At 41.9% G+C, this 18,244-nt stretch overlaps 2 protein-coding genes across 3 annotated transcripts; both read left to right on the top strand.

The window, feature by feature from the left end:
* Positions 1 to 2,096: 2,096 nt before the first annotated feature.
* On the top strand, positions 2,097 to 4,426 carry LOC134217175 (uncharacterized). 2 transcript variants are annotated; one of them, XM_062695958.1, is made up of 5 exons: positions 2,097 to 2,226; positions 2,281 to 2,395; positions 2,464 to 3,247; positions 3,307 to 3,777; positions 3,842 to 4,426. In XM_062695958.1, exons 2-5 carry the CDS (start codon positions 2,307 to 2,309, stop codon positions 4,295 to 4,297), a joined length of 1,800 nt encoding a protein of 599 aa, XP_062551942.1. In that variant the 5' UTR covers positions 2,097 to 2,226; positions 2,281 to 2,306; the 3' UTR covers positions 4,298 to 4,426. The 2 variants fall into 2 exon arrangements, with proteins under 2 accessions (XP_062551942.1, XP_062551949.1); XM_062695965.1 differs by having other exon boundaries at positions 2,147 to 2,226; positions 2,287 to 2,395.
* A 9,942-nt stretch (positions 4,427 to 14,368) lies between these two features.
* Positions 14,369 to 15,662, top strand: LOC134217155 (uncharacterized). Its single transcript, XM_062695939.1, has 2 exons — positions 14,369 to 14,498; positions 14,886 to 15,662. The coding sequence occupies exons 1-2, from the start codon at positions 14,448 to 14,450 to the stop codon at positions 15,243 to 15,245; spliced, it is 411 nt and encodes a 136-aa protein (XP_062551923.1). The 5' UTR covers positions 14,369 to 14,447; the 3' UTR covers positions 15,246 to 15,662.
* The last annotated feature ends 2,582 nt before the right edge of the window (positions 15,663 to 18,244 follow it).

The following is an 18,244-nucleotide window of genomic DNA, read 5'->3' as shown; positions in this document are numbered from 1 at the left end:
ATACAAATTTCAGAACCCTTTAATACAAAAAACGTTACAAGGGGGTGGGTGGGGGTTGAAATTGGTCAATTTTTGCGTTATGTAATTTGTGAATGAACCCATAGTCCAATTTGAGTTAATTTAGGCTGTGAACCGTTCCACCGATTCGTTTAACTTTTAGTTAAAATTTGACAGTTCGATGGTTATTTCGCCGTGATTAAAAATAACCCTGCTCCGGAGCATGGTTAGATTTGACAGTTCGATAGTTAAACTTTGTTCGCGAGAAAATTGGCGCCAAATCCATTTCGCTTCAAATAACCATCAATCTGTCAAAACACAAATGGGTCGGCTTCAGAGTAAAATTTTAACCACGATGAGAAAATAACTATCGAAATGTCAAATTTTAACTAAAAGTTAAACGAATCGGTGGAATGGTTCACAGCCTTAAGCTATTTTTATCTAAGACTCTGAAAGTAATGTTCGGAAAAAATATTTCAAAAAATCCGATCAGAAGTATGGATATTTTTTTGAGAATTGTCTTGTGTCGTGCCCCTTGAAATAAATAACTTTGAAGTAGTTTGACGTAAAGAGGCTGCACTCATAACAAAGAGATGAAGTGTCAAAATTGGAACAGCGCATTTGCTGTCAAATCGGTTGTTCCAATCGAGCACAAGGTTGTTAAAGGTAGGAGCACAGACAAACAGACGTCTCACTTAGAACAAAATGCAATCAAAATTATCGTCACGAAAACATTGTCGCCCAATGCTAAAATCCCGGTGAGTGGCCAAGCGGCAACCAGATGGCGGTAGTGTGCAAATGTCAAACACAAGCAAAATCGATGAAAGCGCCATCGGTGGCCGATTGACCACCTACAAAAAGTTAAATAAACCGTTAAAAAGGTGTACGATGGAACATACCCAAGTAACCATGAAGCTACATATGCATGTAAAAAACACAGCCCTAAAAGTTGACTTAAAGTGGAAAAGGGCAATTATAAGACCGAATTAATGGTTCATTACTTTGGCATGTTGAAATAAAGCACCAGTAATGTATCGCTGCATTCGTACTGCTGATTTAGAGTATCGTTGTCTGACAGTTGATAAATAAATGCAACAACACATCGTTAAAACAGATCTAATGCAATTAGCATTTAGCATGCCGATTTGTGATTGATATATGTGCAATATTGTAATGCTTGGTGTTACTTGGGTATGTTGAGTGAGACGTCTGTTTGTCTGTGGTAGGAGTATTGCGTCTCTTTGTTTTTAATCCAGGCTCGTTAGTTTGACGAGTTTGACGAATCTGGGAGCTGCGGATAGAGTCGAAACGAGTGTCAAAAAATCTCCAAAGTATTGCAAATTTTGCGCCGTGTTCGACTCCCATGCAGAAAATATTGTCCCACCAAAATATGTTCCCACCAGTTTCTCCATATATGGATGACGTCTCAACTGCAAGAAAGAGCTTTTGGGGTGTGAAAAAAGGTGCAATAATGATGTTTTGGGATTGTGCTGTCGCTAATTTCTATACAATTCGACGTGTGAGCATTTGTTTTGGTATTTCGACAAATTTGCACGGTAGTCTATTTTTCGGTGAGAAAAGCAATAAGCTGTCAAATAGTATCCATCGCATCGAGAGAGGTTTTGTGCATTTTGAGCGTAGACGAGAGAGTACACGTATAAATCAACTCATACTAAATATAGCTCATTTTCAACTAATTTCAATTTACTGGCGTCATTTTAAATATATCGACGGATTCAACATAACTGGAGGGTATGAATTAATTTAACATTCGACACGTTAATATATACGATGCCGTAAATTGATGAAATCTTTGTAATTTAATTTTATAAAGATAAACATAATGATAATTCGATGTGAGAAAATCGTAACGTGTACAGTGAACACTGGGAGGAAATTTGCGAGTTTCAAGCAAAATATCTTGAAAATTTGATTCGATTGAGTCCGCAGCTCCCAGTCGGGGACAGTCCGGGACATTACATTTTTTTACGTGAAGAATTTTCTCAGTGTACGCGTGTACAAAAAATCGATATACGGTCAAATGGGCCAAATGGGCCGAACATCAAAAAGTCGATACAAAATATCGATTAATCGGAATGATCGATTTCCGTATCGGTATCGCCCATTCCTATATGACTTGCAGTTTGCGGACAGCACTCGTGAAAAATGTGAAAAATTGCGTTGCTCCCCATAAATATTTTTGAATTTCACTGGATTTTTATTCTGAAGGTAAGTTTTTATAAATTTTCGTATGTTTGTATCTTATTAATGGGATTTGAATAGATATAGAGCATACATATTTGATCAAAATGGGCGTCGTCGGTCTGGTTACATTTCTCACGCGGATTGGAGGCTGTCGTGGAGTGAACATTCTGGACGAAATTCACAAATGCGGCAAGTACGTTTTACAATTTAACCGAGAGATACGATAAGCGATAATTGATCGAGAACATTTCCCATCGGCAGGAAGGAGCCACTGATAGTGATCGATCTGCTGACGTTGATCTGTTCGTTGAGTGGTCCAATGGATGAGCAGATCTACGGCTGTCGGAATCAGTTCGCCTGGACGTACGCCACTCAGTTTTGCGACAAAATGATCGACGCCGGTGCTCGGTTGGTGTTTTTCATCGATGGTAAACTGCAGGAGGGTAAGTACAAACACTGGATTCAGCGACAGGAGAAGGTCTATGCGGAGTGCTTGAAGAAGCTGGAGACTATTCCGACGGAGTTTCGGGGTAAGAACCGCGGCAATATCCAGGGTAATGTGGTGAAACATGCATTCATTTCGGCGCTGGTGGCTGCAGCTCGGAAGAAAGGAGTACTGATTACGTCGTACGATGCGGAGTGCGACAGGGAATTGGCAGCGTTTGCGCGGAAACATGACGCGCTGGCGATAATAACGGGGGATTCCGACTTTCTGATATACGAAGGAAATTTTAGGATTTGGTCTAGTTCGGATCTGAATTTGGAGATCATGCGAACGTACGAGTGGAACAAGGAAGAGCTGCGAAGATGCCTTAAGCTCGAGTGGAGCCACATGCCGTTCTTTGCTGTTGTGGCCGGGAATGACCACTTCAGACATAGGCCGTCCGGAATTTGCACATTCTACAACGTGGCGCAAAAGGTTCGGGAGCTGAATTTGAGATACGGTTACACAAAGATTACAATCGAACTGTACGAGAAGATATTCCGCCGGCGGGATGAAAACTATAAAAAGAGTTTCGAAGATGCCCTCAAATTGTATGACACAGTAAGGGACATATTTTGAAGATTTGTCATAGAAGGTTATTTAGAAAATCAATATTTCAGGATTACATCGTTCGAAAGCCGCTTATACCGTCGGAGATGCGCCACTATCCCAATTACGCCTTGTGCATAATCCGAGGAATTCCGGGGACAATTCGTCTGCCCTGCCTGGATCTTCGTGAAGCGGAGTATTCGCAGATTGCACTACAGCTCCATCGTCGCCAGGTGGGTGCACTGTTCCGCCACCGCCCGGTAGTTTTTGGACAAACCCTGACCTCTCCGGTGTTCATGAAACCAAATCATTACGACACCTACAAAATTGTTGCAACGACTCCGATCACTCCGCCGCTGGCGGTGAAAGTTCCCCTACCGGAGGAGCTGTATTCGCTCGACCCGCAGGTGTCTAAGCATCTTGAAGAGATCAAGTATCGGCTTCTCACCTGGCTCGTGTCAGATACGCTTACTTTCGAAGAAGTATGCCACATCAATCCCAAGTATCTGATGGACGTGTTCACTTTGTATTTTTTGGTTGAGGTGAGCATTATGCGATGCAAAACTATAGACGGATCTCCTTCATTACATTTTCGTATGTTTTCAGAAAAACCTACTGGACATTACCACCGCCGACATCATCCTGATAACCATTGATGACTGCATCAAGAATCTCATCCCGCGCCAAATTCCACTGCAGCCACCGCGCAGAACAAACGCCCGGACCTGTTTCATTTACACCAACTTTTACGCGGTGATGTATTTCTGTGCCGAGACGGCCGGCATGCGGCAGCAGCTGGACAGTACGTTCCTGTGCAAGTTTGACGGGGTGTATTTTAATCTGATCGTGGACCACCTGCGGTACGATGCATCCTTGCTGGCGTCAAAACTGGAGGCTATCCAGTCATACCGGGTGTATTCCAAGCTAGCCCAAAATCGGGTGAAGGCTGAGACAGGGGCCGGTAGCTCGGATACGAGTACGACCTTGAAGGCGGAACCGGACTGGGAACTGAAACCCAACGCGTATGGAGAATTACCGAGGAAGATGAGTCGGTGGAATTGAACTTTACCTTGGACTGTTGAATTTCTTTGAATTATTCGTTGACATGGAATTGAATTTTTAATATTTTAGGATTTCGATATGCTGAATATAGCATATTTACTAGCTTCAATTGAGGCGGACAATATTAAATACAGTTCGTTCTTTCAAGCATAAAATCACGGTTATTGAAATAATTGCCTACTTTATCTACAGTGCGCTCTTTGGATAGATCTGCTTACCTGAAAAGCGCAACAACTACGATTTTTGTCTAGAATGGGACATTATTTTATTGAACATTTGATGGAATGTCTCAATATTAGAAATTCTATGAAGTTCATTGGTACTAGGGGAACTGTTCCGATTTTCATCTCACTGAATATATGTTCATCTCATCGCAAAACAAAGAAATACAACAGCAATATTGTCGCTTCTTTTTGCTAACCCGCGTGCTCACTGGTGAAAAAAATCACAAAATTAAGAAACAAACCAAATTCCTTTTCATTGCTTTGTTTTTGATGCGATCGAAATAGGAGCTATGGGATGAAGTGCCGAACCGTTCCCCTATTTATACCACGGAGGAAACTTCAGAATCATTTTCATTTTCTTATTTTGAATCCTCTGGAGTGCCTTCTTTCTGGTATTGCAGCAACTAGTCCATATTGGCACAGCATACAACATGGCTGGTCTAAACATTTCTTAAGACAAAGTTTTGATTTTCTGTTAATAAGTGGATATAGACTAGTCACTATTTGTTACATTTGGCTTGAATGCCTTCAATGTGATTTTTAAAAGTTAATTTTTGGTCTAGGGACGATTCAAATATGACGTCCACTACTTTTTGAGATTACTAGACCCCCTCCTTCTGTCACGCTTTTTGTGTATATACCTAATATATGCAGTGTCACAAAATCTTAGACCCCCTCTCCCCCAAAAACCTGTGACATCATTGTTGAACGACCCCCTAGGAGAAGTCCTAAATATTTAGCTTCGCTAGACCAAATAATTGGAACCCCATTTATAGTGACAATATGTCTGCTAGAAGGTTTCAAATAAGAAGCTGTCGGCTTATGTTGGAATATTATAAGCTGAGTTTTGGAAGCATTCAAGAAAATTTTCCGTTTTCGCAAATAAGTGGAGAAAATATCCAAACATTTTTGCAATCTACTACAAATGACACGAAGGCTTCGCCCTTTGGCGGAAAGGCCCGTGTCATCTGCAAAAAAAGATTTTTGACACCCTGGTGGTAAATTAGGTGAGTCAGAAGTAAAAATGTTATACCATATGGGCCCCAGTATGCTGCCTTGGGGAACACCAGCTCTTACAGGTAATCAGATTTAGAATTCTGATAGTTTACCTGTAGTGAGCGATCTGATAAAAAGTTTTGAATCAGTTTAATAATGTACAGAGGAAAATTAAAATTAAAAACATTGTGGAAAACTTTCTGTAGTCCGTAACTTTTATTGCGTGACTCAAACTGTAACATATGATTTTTTTAGAATTAAAATAAGGTATGAATTATTGTATAACTTACAGTTAGTTTTCTCTTCAATTCGCAATTAGCTGGCAATCATAGGGAGGAGGTAAAGTTCGAGGTTAGGTGCACCGAGGTTATGTGCTGTACAGTAGATGTGCTAAAATATTCAAATTCAATAAATTTGTAACATACATTCGGAAAAAGTTGAAAGTTCTTACAAATTATTTCAGGTTTTACAGGATCGATGTGCCTTAGTTAGTTGAATCAACGAGTTTGAAAAGGTTTTTTCCTGTGATTATAAACAAATTTTAGCATGAAATTGGAACAGATAATTTTTCCATCTAACCTCACCTCACTTGATAAACATAAAGATAACAATTAATAGTCCAACTCGCGATATTTCAATCTTAGGCTAATAGTTTAACTAATCGGTTAACTTGTTTTAATTATAGAGAATTTCTTAGTCAATCAACGTGAAAAATATGACTCCACGCTTTCTGTTGTAGTTTGACAGATGCAGCGATGTGGAAGTTACACAAAGGCCTAGGCTCACTTCTCGCAACATCCCCGCCCGTAATGCCACTCCATTAATCGGCTTTACCATTACTATCCAGTATATCCAGAAGAGCGACCTTTGTGGCAGGACGTTGCATCACTCCGGAGTTCGTTTGGACATCCACTTTTCGTACCTGCCCGTCTTTACTTGGGTAGACCTTTATTACTTTTCCTCTAAGCCATCCGTTCCTCACCTGCTCGTCTACAATAACTACCAGTTCATCAACCTGTAAAGGACGTACTTCCGAAAACCATTTCGTTCTTCTCGCGATTGTGGGTAGGTATGCTTGAATCCAGCGTTTCCAGAATTGGTTGAGGAGGTGTTGCATCAATTTCCAGTTGGTACTGAGTGATAATTGATCGTTGACTGGAATTATCGATGAACTGTTTGACCCATCTGAGCTCATATGAGGAGAAAACTATTGAGCGTGATGACTTGCTGATCTGGAGACTCCAACGGTACAAACGTTAACGGATGGGAATTTACAAACAACTCGATTTCCGTGAGAAGTATCACCAGCTTTTCATCGTACAGGCAATCCTTATGCGAAAATACTTTGAAAGCTTCTTCAACCGACCTCACTTTCCGCTCCCACACTCCTCCCATGTGTGGGGCCGAGAGCGGGTTGGAAATCCATTCTGTATCCGCATCAGTAAACGTGCCAGCCACCTCTCGATTGATTGCTCTTATTTCTTCGGCGAGCTCTCGTGCTGCGGCCTTAAAATTAATGCCATTGTCACTGTAAATTCGTTGGGGAGCCCCTCTTCAGGCTACGAATCTCTCTAATCTAATGGTCATCTTACAAGATTCTGTAGTCAAGGAATGAACAACTTCCCAATGAATCGCGGGCACAGAGAAGCACATAAAAAGAGCAACCCAACGTTTAACTTCACATCTTCCTCTTTTGATAGTTAGTAGGCCTAAATAATCCAATCCGTTAAATGTAATTGGACGTACGTACGGATTCACTCTATGTTGAGGAAGAGGTGCCATCTTCGGTTCGCTTGGTTTGGCTGGATATACAGCGACGTACTACTTTTCCGACGACTGACCGCATCTTGGGAATTTGGTGCCTTCGCCGCATTTCATTCAATACAGTATCTGTATTAGCATGTCCAAAGCGTTGATGAAAACAGCTAATCAATAGTGTTGTCACGTGGCTCTCCTTTGGAAGTATTACCGGGTTCCGAAAATCGTACGCATAATACATAGCACCGGGATCGATTCTGCTTTGCATCCTGAGGAGTCCATCGCGGTCCACAGCTTAGCTAATGGACTGGATTTCTTTATTTGCTTACGTGTTGGTGTTGTTCCTTTGATGTTTTGTTTCAGCAAATCGATTTCTTCGGGAAAATGCTTCGACTGAACCATACGCAAAATACTTGTCTCAACCTGTTCATAATCCCTTTGAGACAGAACTAGTTTTGTGGCTTTGAGGTTAGTAGGATTGTTAGGTTTTGACTGACACCGGTGTATGAAGTGGTACAAAAAGGCTACTCTTCGAAGCAGGTCATGCCACAGTGAGAAATCCTCAATGTTTACGATTGGGCTATCATTCAGATGAAGATTCACGCGACCTGGTCGTAACTCCTCTCTAGCGTCCAACGATATAGGATTTACTATATCCCATTCGGTGTCGGGCTGATAAAGGAACTCTGGTCCTTTAAACCAAGAACTTTCAACATCAAAACAAGGTCCATTACCCCATTTCGTCGCCAGGTCAGCGACATTCACTTGAGATTTCACCTTACGCCACTCGTTTATGTTACTATCGTTGAGTATTTCCACTACTCTTAGTGCAACGTATTGACGATAACATCGTGGGTCAGCATGCAACCAAGCCAACACTGTTGTCGAATCGGTCCAGAAAAATCGTTTTGAGATCGGCAAAGTATGGTGCTCCATTATGCTTTTCATTAGACGCACACCAAGTACTCCAGCATTCAGCTCACATCGCGGAATCGATTGAGGCTTCAATGGAGTAACTCTAGATTTGGCAGCAATTAGCGTACACCGTGGGACTCCATGCTCGACAATGCGGAAAAAGGCTACACTGCAATAGGCTTGCTCACTCGCATCTACAAAGAGGTGTAACTGCAAATCGTTGTAACTTTCAATCGACCGGTTCGGGAAATAGCATCTGGGTATACGCAATTCATTCAGACTCCTACTTCGCATAATCCATCGCTGCCAATTCAAAAGTTCGCATCGTTTATTGGATCGTCCCACTTGACTGCAGATCGCCAGATATCCTGAATCATAATCTTTCCATGAATTGTATAGAATGAAATCAATCCCAGAGGGTCGAAGAAACTCATCACCACTCTAAGTACTTGTCGTTTCGTTGGAATAACTTCGCCGGATATCAATGGTTTTAGATCGTCTTTGAACTGCACATTGAAAGTGAGAACATCTTCGGATGGGTTCCAAGCGATGCCTAAGACGCGCTCTGTCACAGCTGTTTTATCGGCTGTGAAAGTCTTCACCAGTTCCTCACTTCTATCTCCCATGTACTGGAGGACTTCAGGTGCATTTGATTGCCAATTACGTATTTCAAATCCTGCATCGCTATGGATATTACGTACTTGGGTGGCTAATTTCACTAGTTCATCGATCGTATCCCTACTATCCAAGTAGTCGTCAACATATGTGTTTTGTATAATAGCTTGTGCTGCTTCAGGGTACTCGGATGAATGTTCCAGGGCATTCCGATTTTTTACGTGTTGTGCAGAGCAAGGCGAGCATGTTGCTCCGAAGGTAACAACGTCTAACATGTAAATATCCGGCTCTGTCATTGATTCTCGACTGTACAAAAATAACTGTGATTGACGATCGATCGGTCTCATTTGCAACTGTAAAAACATCTGCCGAATATCTCCTGCGATTGCGTACATCTTTTGACGGAACCGGAAAACAACCCCGAGCAGTGAAACCAACATATCGGGTCCCTTTAACAATTCAGAGTTCAGCGAAGTATCACCAACTCGGGCCGCCGCATCCCATACGATTCGTATTTTGCCTGGTTTGTGGTGATTGCGAACTATAGCGAGGGGGAGGTACCATATGCGATGCCGGTCAAATTGCTGGATTTCATCCTTGGTCACTTTATGCGCATAGCCATTGGCGACAAACTCGGCCACTTGTTCGTCAAATTTTGTTTTAAGTTCGGTATCTTTCGATAACTGCCTTTGAAGACATTTGAATCGCTGTAAAGCCATCGGATGGCTATTGGGTAAGATGACTTCATCTGACTTCCATAGTAACCCTGTTTCAAATTTACCATCCTTAGTACGTTTAGTCGTTTCTTCAAGGATTTTCCGAGCGCGTTGATCATCCGGTGATTCCGGAAGGACAACTGTATTAGTTCCAATTGTTTCAATGTCAAAGTAATCTTTAACTAAATCGTGTAAAGTTCGTGACATAGGCGGATTGCAAGCGTGCACGTGGATACGATTTGGCCCATTTTTGTCGATTTTTCCTCCACATACAGTCCATCCAAGTCTCGTTTTTGTTGCAATTGGTCCTCCTTTTCGACCCTCGCGCCTGGTGAGGGCAATCGTCAGTTTGACGTTCTCCAAAAATCTCAATAGCTTAGGATTTGCTTGAGCGTAACTTTCTATCGGTAGCCCATTCAAGTATGGGTACCGTCTCGATAGCTCCTTGTAATTCAAACTTTGCTTAGGTAAACCCAGACTTTTAACAGTACGCACGTCGGACAATGCGTATTTTACTCGGCTATTATTGCTCGAGATATGAAATTCAACCCGCCGAGAACTTTCCTCATTCCTTGTTACTTCACTGGTCCATTGGAGACACAGAGTACCATCTTCACCGTCTAATCCGAGTTCATCAGCAATGCAAGATTCCAAAAGCGTAAGCTCGGAGCCATCGTCTAGAAAAGCAAAAACGGTCATTGACTTTCCCTTAGCTTCTAGAGTTACTGGAAGTATCTTGAATATAGTTGATGATTGTTTGTAGCTATGTGTAGTGATTATTCCTGACACATCCTCTACCGCAGCTGTTCTAGTGTTTTCGGGCTTTCCGGGATGAAGTAACTTATGATGCATTTCTTCGCAATTGTCGACCTCACTGTAATGACTAAGCGAAAGATTACTGTTCGGTAAATTGGAAGAATCCATCCAGTAGGGTTCTCAGAATATTGTTGTATCGAGAGAGTATTGAGTGGAGCAGGGCTCTTGTGCTTGAGCGCTGATGATAATAAAATCAGAATTAGTTTGACTGACCACGAACTCGGACGTGTATTTATTTCTCTTAAAGAAGATCCATTTTTAGTGAAGAAGCTAGTTATATCAGTGGCGACGAGGTGAAAAATAAAAATAAAATTGAACCATTTTCCGCCCTTTTTTCACGACCGCTGGTGAATGCTTTTGGCGTGATTTTTCGGCGCAGGTTGGTTTTTAGTGAAAGTGAGACGTTAATGCTATTCGCGTAAAAAACTCGAATTCATTTTTTTTTTCGAAGGTGGTCTGTGATTGATCAATTCTCTACATTTTATCGATTGGTGTTGCGTGTATAAAAAACGCTTTTTGCAAAACTAGCTATTTTTTGTGCCAATAGATTTTTTTATTGTGTAGAGGAATAGTGTACTTTGTACTTTACAGTACTTTTGATCCTATTAAAGAAATGCTTTTGTTTCTTTTATCTTAAAACAATCCTATATTGTTACTATTTTTGCTAATTTATAATATCCACCATTTTCTTCTTTCATCCACAGCACAAAGAAATTGGATATTATATACCAGCTCATTTGTCTTGATAAACTGTGGTTTATGCAAGGTCCAGCCAGCACCATTTTTCCGTTCTCTTTCTGAGTGCGGTGAGTACCGACCTTTGACAGTTTATGGTGTAGCAAGTGAATCTCGCCGTATAGTGCATTTTGCGGTCGTCGGCGAAAGTGCATTCGTAGTTGGTGGTTGCTGTTGTTGTTGAGTACTGGTGGATCGCTGTTCGCAAGGTGGAAGGTCATTGACTCAAGCATTGACCTCGGTCATATTGGTGACTATACAAACTGCGGATTATCAGCTGGGCTTGCTGTTGCTGAAGGAATTTTGTTGTGGATTGCTGTTGTTGCTTTTCTGCTGCGGGTGCATTCGAGGTGCTTTTGTTGTTTGCTGTGCATTGTGGCCTGCTTTTGGTTGATTTTGGAGTGCTTTTGGATTGTGCGCCATCACTGCAGGGTATAGATTACAGGTATGTTGTTTTGTTTCCTTTTCTTTGAATTTTTAATCGTAGCAGCTGTTTTCATTGTACAGTTAGTCGTTTTGTGCAATTTAGAGAAATTTATAGAATTTTGCATTTGTGCTTCCGTTTTTTTATTTTGATATTGATGAATAGGATGTCTTTGACAACGACGACAGAACCGTGCGTGCCGGGATCCATCCCCTTCTCCCAATATTTGGAACAATTAGAATTTTTGTTCGAGCACAATAATTACACTGCCGATAGATACAAAATTTCGTTTTTGGCCGTTTGTGGCATTGAAGTTTATAGCCAACTAAAACTGCTTTTTCCGGGACAAAACATTAAAGATTTAACATACAAACAAATAACAGACGAATTAAAAAAACGATATGATAAAAAAGATTCCGATGTAATCCATACATATAAGTTTTGGACCCGCAGACAGGGGCAATACGAGAAGTGCGAAGATTTTGTACTTGCCATAAAACAGATGGCAGAATTATGCGGTTTTGGAGATTTTAAGGAACGAGCCATTCGGGACGCGTTGGTTATTGGAACATATGACCGGAATTTACAAAAACGTTTGTTCGATGAGGATGATTTGACCGCGGCTAAAGCTGAGAAGTTGATCGTCAATCAAGAGCTATCATCAAATAGTACACGTTTTGTGAACCGTGACGAGGAACAAAGAACCAGTGTCGTTGCTAGGTTGGGCAGAAGAGAGCAGTATAATCCAACTAGGCAAGGTTTCAGAGATAGAAGTAGGAGTTTTGAGCGTAACCCATCTAGGCAAAATTTTAGGAATAGAAGCAGGAGTTTTGAGCGTAATCGATCTTTCTACTCTAGAAGCGGAAGCGGGGGTAGAAGGATTGGGAATGAGAATAAGGAAAAAAGTTTTCAAGTGTTCTTTTTGTCATAAAACTGGACACACAAAGAAATTTTGTTACAGATTAAAAAGGAAGAGTCCTCGTAAGTCTATGCAATCAGTGAAATGTATCGACTCTCCCAAACCTTCGAAACCCTCTAGTTCGTCATACATTTTAAGCGTCTTAAAGAAGAACTAAATGGGTCTGAATCTGACGATGAGGACATTCATTGCATGATGGTTACTGCAAAGAGTAAGAATAGCGCACCTTGCTATATTGAGGCATTTATCGTAAAGTCTCGATAAATAAACTTATAATTCCAAACAAATATCCTTTACCACTGCCACAAGACTTATTCGCAGCGCTCTCCGGTTCAAAAGTATTTTGTTCTTTGGATCTTGCTGGAGCTTATTCCCAGCTTTTGCTTTCTAAGCGATCTAAAAAGTTCATGGTGATCAACATCATCAAAGGCCTCTACGCGTATAATCGACTTCCACAGGGGGCATCGTCGAGTGCCGCGATTTTCCAGAAAGTAATGGATCAGGTACTTAAAGGGTTAGAGTACGTATTTTGTTATCTAGACGACGTTCTAATTGCCGGTAAGGACTTCGAGGATTGCAGGAAGAAACTTTATTTGGTCCTAGAAAGACTGGCTAGATTCAACATAAAGGTAAACTTTAAAAAATGCAAGTTTTTTGTAGACAAATTGCCTTATCTGGGTCATGTGCTGACAGATGCTGGTCTTTTACCATGCCCAGAGAAAGTAGAGACTATCGTAGGAATGTTACGGAACTTAAGGCTTTTTTGGGTTTGATTACTTATTATTCCAAATTTATCCCAAATTTGTCCTCCCGGATTAGAGTCCTTTATGGGCTTTTGAAGAAGAACGTACGTTTTGATTGGACTGGAGAATGTGACCTAGTTTTCAACCAATGTAAACAATTTTTGCTGAAACCTAATGTGTTAGAATACTTTGACCCTGACAAACCGGTGATTGTGGTTACTGACGCGTGTAATTATGGCCTCGGTGGAGTAATCGCGCACGTAGTGAATGGAGAAGAAAGACCCATCTCATTCACATCATTTTCACTCAACGAAGCACAGAAAAAGTATCCAATTCTTCATCTGGAGGCTTTGGCTGTTGTTACCACAGTGAAGAAGTTCCATAAGTTCCTGTACGGGAAGAAATTTACAATCTACACGGACCACAAGCCGTTGATTGGCATCTACGGGAAGGAAGGTAGGAATTCTATTTCTGTTACACGGTTACAACGCTACGTGATAGACCTTGCCATCTACGACTATGATATAATTTATAGACCGTCAGCAAGAATGGGAAACGCGGACTTTTGTTCGCGATTTCCAATTTCTCAGGAGGTTACCAAGGAGTTGGATCGAGAATACGTCAAAAGCCTAAACTTCACTGAAGAATTCCCATTGGATTATAAGAAGATAGCAGCTGAAACGGGAAAAGACGAATTTCTTCTGAGGATTATGGAGTACCTAAGGAAAGGATGGCCCGATCGTTTAGAGAAAAAGTTTCGGGATGTTTATTCTCATTACCAAGATTTGGAAGAAATCGAAGGTTGTGTGCTTTTCCAGGGCAGAGTAGTGATTCCGAACTCTATGAAAAGGAGTATCTTGAAGCTACTTCATAGGAACCATTCTGGAATGCACAAGATCAAGCAACTGGCCAGACGAACTATCTACTGGTTCGGGTTGAACCGAGATATTGAGGATTTTGTGAGATCATGTCGGGTTTGCCTAGAAACTTCTTCTGTTGCTAAACGTCCACCGTATGCGCCTTGGACCCCAACGAGCAAACCTTTCAGTCGTATTCACGCTGATTTTTTCTTTTTTGAGAGGAAGGTTTTCCTAGTAGTAGTGGACAGTTACACAAAGTGGGTGGAAATTGAACAAATGAACACTGGCACAGATACCAAAAAAGTTATCAGGGTTTTCCTCAATATATTTTCTAGGTTCGGGTTGCCAGATGTGCTAGTTACAGATGGTGGCCCTCCATTCAACTCAGAACATTTTCAAACCTTTTTCAAGAAACAAGGAGTAATCGTTATGAAGAGTCCTGCATACCATCCGGAAAGCAACGGCCAGGCGGAACGAATGGTGCGTTTGGTTAAGGATGGCCTGAAGAAGTGTTTGATTGACCCAGAGACAAGAAGACTAGACACGGATGTACAGATTTATTATTTCTTGATGAATTATAGGAATATTTGCGTAGGATCGGACAACAATTTCCCCTCAGAGCGCCTTCTTTCATACAAACCAAAGACGACGTTGGATTTAATTAACCCGAAGTATAGTTTTAAGTACAACTTGACAAAATCGGAAGATTGCAACAATGCATGTTCTACCAACACAGAAAACACTCACAGCACGCTAACAAATTTGAGAAAAGGAGATTTATTGTATTATAAAAATCCATACAAAACTGACATTAGACAATGGTTACCTGCTGCATACCTAACGCATATTTCTCCAAATGTTTTACAGATTAACCTCAGCGGGCGGATCGTTTCGGCACACAGACGGCAAATCAAGATCCCTAAGGACTCTCGCCGAAGACGATCGCAACGCTTTGTTTTTAGTGGAGAGAGTCCCAGCATCTCAGCACAACTTTGCAATAGCAACAACAGCAGTTTTGAAGAAGGAACCTATGGCGGTTCCAAAAGTCACAGCAAGAAGAGGAAGAGAAGTGAAGAAGATGATACAGATTCGGACTTTTACGGCTTCGCGGCCGATTCCCTTTTGTTCGAAGAGGATCAGGATCCTCTATGGAATCCTTGCCTTCTCGAGATGGAGAGGGGCTTGGATACACCGCGCGCTTGTTCCGGAAGGGAATGTGAATTGTAGACGTAGTAAGAGAAAAACGCAGAAAAGGAGGAAAGTAGATTATGAGTATTATTAGTTTAAGCAAACTATCGAACTATAGAATGGTCGACATTTGAACTGCATTTTCTTTAGTTTAATTCAGTGTGGATTTTCCAATATGCAAACATGAATGAAGAAGTTTGCTTTCTGATTTTAATTATTTTAGTAATCTTCAAGTTTTGATATAGATGCTCAGCATTTTCAGAAATAGATAAGCTTTTACTTAAGCGGGAAGGAGTTGTAATGACTAAGCGAAAGATTACTGTTCGGTAAATTGGAAGAATCCATCCAGTAGGGTTCTCAGAATATTGTTGTATCGAGAGAGTATTGAGTGGAGCAGGGCTCTTGTGCTTGAGCGCTGATGATAATAAAATCAGAATTAGTTTGACTGACCACGAACTCGGACGTGTATTTATTTCTCTTAAAGAAGATCCATTTTTAGTGAAGAAGCTAGTTATATCACTCACAGCATTGCTTTGTCCGACAAGGCCATTTACCATGACCTGACAAACATCGTTGACAAAGATTATTCTCTTCCACGACCTTCCAACGTTCTTCAAGCGGACACATTTTGAAAGTCTTACAGTCTCGGATTTTATGACCGTCTCGCTGACAGTAGATGCATGGTCGCGGTTCGTTCTTAGGCTGGGATCTTAATTCACGATTTTGCTCATCATCAGTAGAATGCGCATTGACGAATCCTCCCTTTTCCTTTTTGCCACTTTGTTTCATATGGTTTGGAGATACTGTGTCAGAAGCTACGGACACTTGACAAGCTGCGTTTTTGATAACCGATACGAAGTCGCTGAAAGCTTTCAGGGTTGCTGAATGATTACATTGCAGATGTATACCCCAGTCCAATCGCAAGCTCGGTGGGAGCTTTCCGACCAATTCCGAAAGAAGCATTGGATTCGAAAGATGGTCATTTAGTTTCGCCGCTTCAATGTACGTCACCAGGTTTCGAACCTCTCGTCCAAACGTCACTAATGTTTCAAGTTTATTGACGTTAGGAGTGGGTGCGTTGCGAACCTTTGCTAGTAAACAATGTACAAGTTGGTCCGGTCGTCCACATTCGTCGCGTAAGGTTGCTATGATGTCCGGAATAGCTTCTGGGAGTGTGAGAATACTCAGTACTTTCTCTCTCGCATTTCCTTCTAGGCTTTTCTGTAACCTTGCAAGGTTTTCATCCGGTTGGATTCCGCACATCTCCGTTGTGGATTCAAATGCCTTCAGAAACATTGGCCATTCAAGAGGATCACCGGAGAATTTTGTCAGATCCCTAGACTCAATTTGTCTTGCGGCGATCTGTTGAGGTGTTATCAAACCGTGCGTTCCAGACCACCGCGTTGCTGGCTTATTCTCCAAATGTGGATAATAGGAGTATTGCGGGTTGTCGGTGACGTTGTGCTGGTTTGTCCCTGAATTGTGTGGATATTGTTGACACAGGAAGGTTTTATTCGTTTCCGGAAATGTGTTCATCTGTTTCTTTGGGACTGTGTTTTGTTCAGGAAAAGAATCACTGCATGGTCGCAAACCAGGGTTCATTCATTGTCTTGACTCCACGTATCTAGCATGTTTAGTTTGCAGTTTTTGCATATCTCCAGCGGTAGCATGCTGCATGAAACGATCTGGAGTGTTTACAACAGAGCGATTCGTTTCCGAGGTTTTGTGAAATTCTTCGCCCTGACATGTTTGATCTCTTATGCCAAATTGGACCGATGGCGGCGGGTGATTTATATTCGACGAAATTGCTATTGCACCGGCGACGGTGTGCTCACCGGTTTCAAAGTTCAGCCTGGAAATATCTGGCATTTGCTCGATATTTTGTTGGGCTACCCATTTTTGAACGTCTTCACGGCGTCGTGTCCGCATATTGGAGCTCGTGGAGCTAGCGTTGCTGATCTCGCTTTGCTCCTCGGCTTCGAGTTCGGCCTCCAACTGATGTTTTGTATCAAGGTATTGTCTCTCATTTTCAGCCTGTTCGTGGCGTAACCGATCTTCCAATGCCTTTGATTCTTCTAGCTGTTGCAATCGGAGTCGCGCACTTGTTCCCGTTGTCCGAGTGGTTCTTGACGAGGCAACTGAGCCGTACAAAGAAGGCTTATTGCAGCTGTTGCAGCGCCACGAACGGTTACCAACAGAGGCTCCTACTCCTGCGCAGCTGTAATGCCACCACTGGCTACAATTGTCACAAGCTACCATATCGTCAGCATCTTCCGGTCGAGAGCAACCTCGGCAACAATTATTCCCTTGAGAGCTCATAACTTTTGAGCTTGTGCAATAGATAATAAATAATCATTAGTGTTCTAACATCCAAACCTGAAGCACACATTTTATCAAGATCTACTAGAGGTTATGGGACCAGCCGGTAACCGAAAAAAATTTGAAAATTGAAGATGACATCTCCAATAAGAAGGTCCGGTTCTCAATCTGGCGGCGGAATCGGCAGTCAATCTAAAGAAGGAAGTGTTCGAGTTGTGATGGGGTCCTCGTTGCGATGCTGGCAATAGCGAAGTAAAAAGGACGCGAGAATTACTCCACCTTGGCATTCATTATGCGAATGATTCTAATTCGTGAAGGTGGCTGAGAGTTCTGCGGCCGGAGAAGAGGTTCCTGAAGACGTAAAGTTGCGTACATTGGCAACAATCTGCATGAGCCTGGAAAGTTATAACTACAGTCTCGTCCAGGATGCGGCGGATGCAACAGAAGCGTGGATCAAGTTAGCAACAGCTTTTCAAGACTCCGGATTGACGAGGAAGATTGGGCTACTGAGGAAGTTGACCTCTATTCGTCTGGTTGGCTGTTCAAGCGTAGAGGAATACGTCAACGATTTAATGAGTACCAGCCACAAGCTTGCTTCGATTGGGTTCAAGGTAAATGACTCGGTTGGTGGCGTTGCTGCTGATGGGGCTACCAGAACACTACGAACCTATGATCATGGGATTGGAGGCCTCAGGAGCGAATCTGACGTCGGATGCGGT

The sequence above is a fragment of the Armigeres subalbatus genome, chromosome 1 (genome assembly GCF_024139115.2).
Source record: "Armigeres subalbatus isolate Guangzhou_Male chromosome 1, GZ_Asu_2, whole genome shotgun sequence".
Taxonomy (NCBI): Eukaryota; Metazoa; Arthropoda; class Insecta; order Diptera; family Culicidae; genus Armigeres; species Armigeres subalbatus.
The sequence above is the reverse complement of the archived record's forward strand: the minus strand, read 5'-3'. Positions and strand labels throughout refer to the sequence as shown.

What these genes read in the sequence shown, in the direction of transcription:
- LOC134217175 (XM_062695958.1), top strand. Translation starts at nt 2,307, where the DNA reads ATGGGCGTCGTCGGTCTGGTTACATTTCTCACGCGGATTGGAGGCTGT. An exon ending in GAAATTCACAAATGCGGCAA is followed by an intron (nt 2,396 to 2,463) that starts GTACGTTTTACA and finishes TCCCATCGGCAG; the next exon opens with GAAGGAGCCACTGATAGTGA. An exon ending in CTTTGTATTTTTTGGTTGAG is followed by an intron (nt 3,778 to 3,841) that starts GTGAGCATTATG and finishes GTATGTTTTCAG; the next exon opens with AAAAACCTACTGGACATTAC.
- LOC134217155 (XM_062695939.1), top strand. Translation starts at nt 14,448, where the DNA reads ATGAAGAGTCCTGCATACCATCCGGAAAGCAACGGCCAGGCGGAACGA. An exon ending in ACGGCCAGGCGGAACGAATG is followed by an intron (nt 14,499 to 14,885) that starts GTGCGTTTGGTT and finishes AATGTTTTACAG; the next exon opens with ATTAACCTCAGCGGGCGGAT.